General features: G+C 34.6%; 1 protein-coding gene across 1 annotated transcript; it reads left to right on the top strand.

Annotated features, from left to right (window-relative positions):
- Window positions 1-4,610: 4,610 nt before the first annotated feature.
- Window positions 4,611-6,911, top strand: LOC143588270 (laccase-14-like). Its single transcript, XM_077069324.1, has 6 exons — window positions 4,611-4,783; window positions 4,886-5,037; window positions 5,145-5,389; window positions 5,503-5,631; window positions 5,725-6,672; window positions 6,765-6,911. Exons 1-6 carry the CDS (start codon window positions 4,679-4,681, stop codon window positions 6,893-6,895), a joined length of 1,710 nt encoding a protein of 569 aa, XP_076925439.1. The 5' UTR covers window positions 4,611-4,678; the 3' UTR covers window positions 6,896-6,911.
- The last annotated feature ends 2,143 nt before the right edge of the window (window positions 6,912-9,054 follow it).

Here is a 9,054-nt window from a genome sequence, read left to right as displayed (position 1 = left end):
GGTGGTGGCGATGGTTGCGACGGTGGTGATGCTGATGGAAGGGAATTGATAAAAATGTCTGAAGCCGGGAGAGCCAAGCGCAAGAATGACTTATGCCATCATATAGGCGGGCCAATAGGAATTGATGAGCACCATCTCCGCTGGTAAACTGATCATAATCATAAGTTATGTTAACTATTTTGACATTTAACACTTATCAAGTACATTACCAATTTTAATGTAGGGAAAAAAAGGCGATGAGGTCAGATATAGGTAATTGTTTATTGCGACTCATGCCACCAAAGAGTGCAAAAAGAGATTTCGGGATGGGAGATCAGAGAAAAAGACATGGGCGAGTTAAAATTTATTACCCCGCCTGCTAAATGTTCATATGTGAGTTATTTTTATTTATTTGTTTGTAATTCTATCAACTTTTAGCACAATATCAAACATTATATTTTGATACCTTGTAGGTCTCGTACATGCAACAACTTCAAAAGTTGTACGGGAACATGGATTGTGATGATCTTGACGTGTGGAAGAGTTTGCATCCCGAGTGCGAGGGTCGCCAGTTATTCGGGGTAGGATCTGTTGATCCTCTTTTTGTGGTGACAGGGACACCGTCCTCTACAACTTGCAGGTCATATGGTGATGCTCTGCAATCACAAGAGGTATCGTTATTATTATTAATTATTATTATTGTTATAAATATTAACTTTGTATTGTTTTGGCATTGTTGTTGGGGGGCTAGTTGGACTGGTTATATATATATATATATATATATATATATATTGATTAGTTTATATCTTGAAAATATATTAATAAATGATAAAAAATAGACTTTAGTGTTAATCAATTTTGTTTTTTTTTTGTGCTGGTAACACCGGATTGGGCATGTAAAATGTTAGGTTAGGATTATACATTGTTAGCCGATTTTTATATTATTTTTTAGACATCAGAATGATTTTGTTAGATTAACTCGTTAGTTAATATGTGGATTAATATCTAAAAATATGACTCTTACCATTATTTAAAGTTAATTATAAGAGATCATTTTGTTTTGTATATGTGTTATAATATTAACAAAAGTAACATTCATTGAAGCCTTAATAACATGAGTCCATTTTGCTATGTATATGTGTTATCAACAAACATTTGGTTAATATGTATTAATTATACATCTTTTGAAATTTTAGCTCCAAAAGGTTCAAGCGAAACCTGAAAATGTGCTAGAGTCCCAAAAAGAAATACAAGCCCTCTTAGAACAACATGAACTGGAGCTGGAAGAAGAACGGGCCGAACGTGAACGAGAGCGTGTCGAACGCGAGCTGGAGTGGGGAAAAGAACACGTCGAACGTGAGGAATGGCAAAATAGGATGGAAGAAATGTTTAAAAAATTTACGGATAGGTAAAAAACAAGGATAGACGCAAGGTTTAAGAAATTTGCGGACAAGTAAAAACTTTCGTTTTGTAATGTAGTAGTTTTGTATTAAAGAACGTGTGGTCATGACGGATGCTTGTTATTTTTATTCCAAGTTTGTAAACTGGCTTTTTGGGAATTTTAAATATTTCAGCAATATTTTACTGCAAAATTTTGGCTTGTAAATTCAATAAATAAATAATTTTCATTTGTAGCAATTTCGTTACACCAGTTATCCTATTTATGTGTAAAGTTTGTGGCAAATTTTATCAAGGTTTTGTAGCAAGTTTGTAGCAAATCTTTTTAAGTTTTGTGTCAAATTTGTGGCAATTTTTTTTGAAAATTTGTAGGAAGTTTGTGGCAAATATTTTATATATTTGTAGGAAGGTTGTGGTAAAGTCCGTTATTGTTTTGTGACATTTTTGTCGCAATTAAAATTTAATTAGCTAAGTTAATATCTTTACGGATTAATTACTTTATTAATGTTATCAATAATTTTAGATATTTTTTTATAAATCAATGACAAACTTGTGAATAAGTTGTAGGAAAAAGTAAATAAAACTTTTGTGGCAAACTTGTCAAATTTTTAGCGACAACTACAATTTGTAGTAAATTTGAAGCAAAATTTGTCGCATAATTGCCAGTAACATGATTTGCCACGGCTTTTTTTCTCTAAAAATTGGTTTGTCGGAAAATTGTGGCTATGAGAAATTTGCCACAAAAACTGATGTCACAAATTCTAGTAGTGAAAGTGCAATTGACATATTTGCAGGGTGTTGTTTACGAGAGTACAATAACTCTATTGTATGCTTTTTTCTCATCTATATATAAGAGAAGAATATAGATAATTACAAAGGAATCTTGGTCAAATTATACATGATAATTATGATAAAAATACACCCTAATAATATATTACCTCTATGACCCTCGTCATAAACTTAATTACATTTTTTAATGGCAAGGAGAATATCATTAAAAACTAGGCCCTAGCGAGGTGTTAAGAACCCATAAAACGGAAACTTATTACAAGTTACAAGTATTGTTAAATTTGTACCAAGACTCCAATTTTGAATCTTCAATATGGCTCTATTTTTTATCGCTCAAGACTTTAATCTCTTGAATGTGTTTTATTCAGATACAATAATGGTGTATAATATAACTCAATTGTTTCACGGCCACCAAATCCTTCAAAATGTGATCGATGTAATTTCCATACCTATGTTAATTGTGCTTATACCTAACATTCTTACAAAATGCAAACTGATTTAGACCCGATACCATGGTTTTATAATTTGAATATTCTAATTCATCTGTATTACTTCATCCAAGTTTGATACAAATCCAAATTTTTGAAAAGTCTTCCACTAAGTATGATCGATGTTGTTGTTACTTTCTTCTAAGTTCAAAATGTCAAATGTCATTTTCCTCTATAAATCCATTGAGCACTCGCTACAGTGGGTTTTTGTCTATTTCTTAACATATATTGTCACGTGGTGTCTTGTGGTTGCGTCATGTCGACCTGTTTTTTTTCTTATTTTATTTTATTGCTTTTTTTATTTATTTTTTTTTGCATGTTATTTCTTTTTGGTTACAAAATTATGTTAGATTTAGTGCCGATGCTGCCGAAACCTACCGAATTAGTGATGGTTCGTAACCGCAACGCGCGGGTTTTGTTTTTTTGTTGTAAAATGTTAATTAGTAATAGTAATGTTATGAGCTAGAAAACACACTAATATGTTCGAGGTTCAAAAATGATATATAGGTAGGAATGGTACCAAAATGATTTATGTGTTAAAAGAGTGACAGAAGCTATTGAAAAGAGAATCCTTCCAGATGCATCTCATCCGACCCGTTTGGCCAAGAAGATCAACATTCTCATGTGGAGACTTTTACTTGACAAGTTGTTGACTCGGGTGAACCTTTACAATAAACGTATTGATATAACACTCATCATGTACCCATTTGGTTCTAATGACATAAAAGCTATGGAGCACTTGCTTGGTATCTGCCATATTATATTGCGTTTCATGCTTGGCCATCGATTGTGGTATCTCTAAAATAGACAGATCCACTGTGATGAGGCCGGTCATTATAGCAACCTGGATAGACTCGCTAGAATTGTCCAAACTAAAAGGAAATGGTGGAAGGTATTATTTATACGTTTTTGTGGGTGATTTGGAAGACTCGGAATGAAGTTATTTTCGAACAAACGTCTTAAAGACAGACCTTACGTTTGACTCAAAACAATTTATTTTGGATCGAGTGGCTTCATCTTAAGATGTAATGTTTTAGATGCTAGGTTAACATATTCTAACCATCATCATTTTATAAAAATATTATTATTAAAAAAAAGGTGAAATTATAAATTTTAAGGACGCTTTAAAAACATTGACCGAATAGAAGCCTAGAAGGTATAAAGATAAGTTGTAAAAGAAAGAGACAAAGGACCATTATTATCTTATTATAACATGAGATAATAAGAAAGTCAAAACAGAAAAATAAGAATCTGCAAAACCATGTAACAATTGCTACAATGATCTTTGACGGTTTCTTATTCTTAATTTTATCTTATTTGGTCAATAGTTTAAACTTTAAATCAACCGATTCATTTCCAATAATTAAAAAACCAAATTTATTTTGGATTGCCATTTCAGTTTTCCCATATTGATATTGTGTGTTTACGTTTATGAAAATGTTGCGGGTTTGAATCTTACAAAGCTGGCATTGGATAACTAAAAAGTAACCTAGCTAGTAACATGTCTTAACCCTTTTTGTGATCTAAATTTAAATTGTCAGCCCACTACCCACTGTCTTACAAATTAAGGATATAATGTGATAAACTAACACCATTGAAATATGTTAATTTTATTATTGGAATATTGGTTGGCGCCTTAAAAATATTGACCGAATAAGGAAGAGGTTCCATTATCAACGGTATTATATACAGTGGTGTGGTATAGAATTTTCAAAAGATTGGATATATATACTAAATTAACTTGAGAAAAGTCAAAGGAAGAAGTTGGAATATATGTTGAATACTTGGTACGTACTGGGTCCAAATCGATTTGCATGCACGTTAGGTATTAACACGTACGTACAGTAAACAAAACGAGTTTATTTCTATTCTAGGATGATTTTGACGACCAACCCAATAGCAGCCACCTTTTTAACCAGCTATAAATATCGTATACAACACAACATATTAAAAACACATAACTAATTGAGCAAGCCAGTTAAACACATCTAGCTTATATATTAAGTTTCATCAAATACGTACATATGAAGACCGACATGAACGTCATACATGTTCTTGTTTTGGGGCTCTTTGTGCTTCTTGGTAATATGTTGCAATCACAAGCAGCTCTGGTTCGATACAACTTTGTGGTACGGTTTCAATTCTGTTATAACTCGTATTAAGAAATCTGATTAATTATATATATGTTTTTGAGGGTTGAAAGAGTTCAATATATGTCCTTTTTTCTGCAGATTCAAGAAACCAAGTATACAAGGCTATGCAGCAGCAAGAACATCTTGACAGTTAACGGACAGTACCCTGGTCCGACTATCTCTGCTCGAAGAGGAGACACCGTTATTGTGGATGTTATCAACAAAGCATCCCAAAATATAACAATTCACTGGTAAATATTTATTAAGTAAATATATCTCTCTTATTTACTAAATACGGAGTATTAATTAAGGGTGGTTTCCTTTGAAATGATAAGATCATGTGCACATTTAATTTTAGGCATGGAGTGAAACTACCACGATATCCATGGTCCGACGGGCCTGAGTTTATCACTCAATGCCCAATCCAACCTGGCACTCGATTCAGCCAGAAGGTCGTCCTCTCCGATGAGGAAGGCACATTATGGTGGCATGCACACAGCGACTGGTCTCGAGCCACGGTGCATGGTTTACTAGTCGTCTCTCCCAAGATTGGAACAAGTTTTCCATTTCCTAAACCTCATGCAGAGGTTCCAGTCATCTTAGGTCTTATTAACATTTCCCTGCTAGTTAATTAATTCCACATCAATCATGAATAAATTCATAAACTTAATTTGTTCTAAGTGTTTATATTATATAATATATTCAAACCAATTCAGGTGACTGGTGGAAGAATGATATACAGACAGTTATGGAAGAGTTTATGACTAACGGAGGTGATCCGGCTCCCTCTGATGCTCTAACAATTAATGGTCAGCCGGGCGATTTCTACAACTGCTCTCGTCCAGGTAGAGATATATATTGACTAAAAATGTTGTAGTTAACTATAAATATATATGTATACTAACGGATCCTATGTAATATTTATCTAATGTCTCCAGAAACAACAAAAGTAAATGTGGACAGTGGAAAGACTTACCTGCTTCGAATGGTAAATGCGGCCATGAACAACATCATGTTCTTTGCAATTGCAGACCATCAGCTCACCGTCGTAGGAACTGATGGCGCCTACACAAAGCCACTGAAAGCCAACTATGTGGCAATATCACCCGGACAGACCATAGACGTCTTGTTAGTAGCAAACCAGCCTCGCAATCGCTACTATATGGCCGCAAAGCTGTATAATAGCAATCCTCGTAGTGAATTTGATGACACCACCACCACAGCCATCATCGAGTATAATGGAAAATACACTCCATCACCCTCACCTATTGTCCCTACTCTTCCCGCCTTTAATGACCGAAATGCATCTGCTAACTTCACTAGCAGCCTACGAAGTTTGGCAAGCAGGGTCCATCCGATCGACGTGCCAATGACAATTACAAGGAAGTTCCTATACACACTCTCTATTAACACATTGCCTTGTGCTAGTAACACCACGTGTTTGGGACCAAGGCATAACAGGTTTGCCGCAAGCATAAACAATATTACATTTGACGCTCCAAGGACTTCCATTCTTGGAGCTTACTACCGCGGAGTGAATGGTGTTTATGGTGACGACTTTCCTGATAACCCCCCTTTCATCTTCAACTACACACAAGATAATTTGAATATCTCGCTAGAAACTCCGACGAATGGGACTGAAGTTAAAGTCCTGAAATATAATGACACGGTGGAGCTTGTTTTCCAAGGAACAAACGTGGTTTCAGGGGTAGATCATCCCATGCATTTGCATGGGTACAGTTTCTATGTTGTGGGATCTGGATTTGGAAATTTCGATCGACAACGGGATCCTCTGAACTATAATCTTGTTGACCCTCCACTTCAACAGACTATTGCGGTTCCTCAAAATGGTTGGACAGCCATCAGATTTAGAGCAAATAACCCTGGTAATTAAGCCCATTTCCATCCCATGCACGTAATTAATCCATCCACATTTGTTAATATTTTAATTATCTAATATATACACTTCGTTTTCCAGGAGTATGGTTTATGCATTGTCACTTCGAACGTCATGTAAGTTGGGGGATGGAGATGGTATTCATTGTAAGAAATGGAAAAGGGTTAGACGAAAGAATCTTGCCTCCGCCATCAGATATGCCCAAGTGTTAAAAGGATCTATTCATCATATTTAATATTTGTCGAAAGTATTTCTATTTAGGGATGCCTAAAACCTTTCTGTATTTTCTCTAATTTCTTTTATTGTTTTTAAACTCTTATGTCATTCGTTTAATTCCTTTTTGAAAGTTGGTTGTTTAAATGTATCATGTTGTACCTACAATAAACATGAATAAAGAAAGCTACTAATTCGTTTCCTCGATATATAGTTGTAATCGATGCCTTTGGTGTGCGTATGTATTACCACTTTAATTTTATTTCCTCTACCTTAACTATACTCCCTAGCAAGCAATGTGGAGGCGACTAAACTAATTTGGGGGTCATGAACTATCAAATAATACTATATCTTGAATTGATTGGTTACAAGATTATGTATACAACAAATGCAAGGAATGGTCAAATATTTTTTTTCTTATAATGAGTAGTTCGTGTTTTGTAGATCTGGCGCAATGCCAAGCCCAATCCCTTTTAATCCAATTTTGGCAAGGCCTAAGTTAAGCAAAGCCCATGTTAAGCAAAGCCCAAGTTAAAGGTGCCCTTTAGGGTTTAACCCACCATACTTTTAAAAATAGAAGTCTCGTTCTCAACATGATGGAGAATATTTCATCTTCCCGATCGGTGTCAAATGTTGCAAAACATTCCATGTTAGCTAGTTTTCTCTATACCACAATTTAACGCTCACTTAAGATCCATAATTTTTACCATTGACATGTATAAGAGTTAGTAATTTAGAGAGAGTTTGGATAAGATGTAATAATCTCCAACATGTTAAGAAGGAGTCTTCTATTTATAGGAGTGTGGTGAACTCAGCTCTATAGGGTTACCTTTGAAATGTGCATGTACTGAAAACACAATATGCATGTACTGAAAACACAATATGTCAAGCCCAATCCGTTTTAATCCAATCTTGGCGCGCAAGACCCAATTCAAAGGTAACCCTATAAGATAATAATGGTCCTTTGTCCCAATTCAAAGGTAACCCTATAGCAATTGTTACATGGTTTTGCAGATTCTTATTTTTCTGTTTTGACTTTCTTATTATCTCATGTTATAATAAGATAATAATGGTCCTTTGTCTCTTTCTTTTACAACTTATCTTTATACCTTCTAGGCTTCTATTCGGTCATTGTTTTTAAAGCGTCCTTAAAATTTATAATTTCACCTTTTTTTTAATAATAATATTTTTATAAAATGATGATGGTTAGAATATGTTAACCAAGCATCTAAAACATTACATCTTAAGATGAAGCCACTCGATCCAAAATAAATTGTTTTGAGTCAAATGTAAGGTCTGTCTTTAAGACGTTTGTTCGAAAATAACTTCATTCCAAGTCTTCCAAATCACCCACAAAAACGTATAAATAATACCTTCCACCATTTCCTTTTAGTTTGGACAATTCTAGCGAGTCTATCCAGGTTGCCATAATGACCGGCCTCATCACAGTGGATCTGTCTATTTTAGAGATACCACAATCGATGGCCAAGCATGAAACGCAATATAATATGGCAGATACCAAGCAAGTGCTCCATAGCTTTTATGTCATTAGAACCAAATGGGTACATGATGAGTGTTATATCAATACGTTTATTGTAAAGGTTCACCCGAGTCAACAACTTGTCAAGTAAAAGTCTCCACATGAGAATGTTGATCTTCTTGGCCAAACGGGTCGGATGAGATGCATCTGGAAGGATTCTCTTTTCAATAGCTTCTGTCACTCTTTTAACACATAAATCATTTTGGTACCATTCCTACCTATATATCATTTTTGAACCTCGAACATATTAGTGTGTTTTCTAGCTCATAACATTACTATTACTAATTAACATTTTACAACAAAAAAACAAAACCCGCGCGTTGCGGTTACGAACCACCACTAATTCGGTAGGTTTCGGCAGCATCGGCACTAATACCTAACATAATTTTGTAACCAAAAAGAAATAACATGCAAAAAAAATAAAAAAAAGCAATAAAATAAAATAAGAAAAAAAACAGGTCGACATGACGCAACCACAAGACACCACGTGACAATATATGTTAAGAAATAGACAAAAGCCCACTGTAGCGAGTGCTCGATGGATTATTAGAGGAAAATGACATTTGACATTTTGAACTTAGAAGAAAGTAACAACAACATCGATCATACTTAGTGGAA

Source organism: Bidens hawaiensis, unplaced genomic scaffold (genome assembly GCF_021521415.1).
Source record: "Bidens hawaiensis isolate Kalapana, Puna unplaced genomic scaffold, B.hawaiensis_p1.1 tig00036290_1, whole genome shotgun sequence".
In the NCBI taxonomy this organism is placed as follows: domain Eukaryota; kingdom Viridiplantae; phylum Streptophyta; class Magnoliopsida; order Asterales; family Asteraceae; genus Bidens; species Bidens hawaiensis.
The sequence above is the reverse complement of the archived record's forward strand: the minus strand, read 5'-3'. Positions and strand labels throughout refer to the sequence as shown.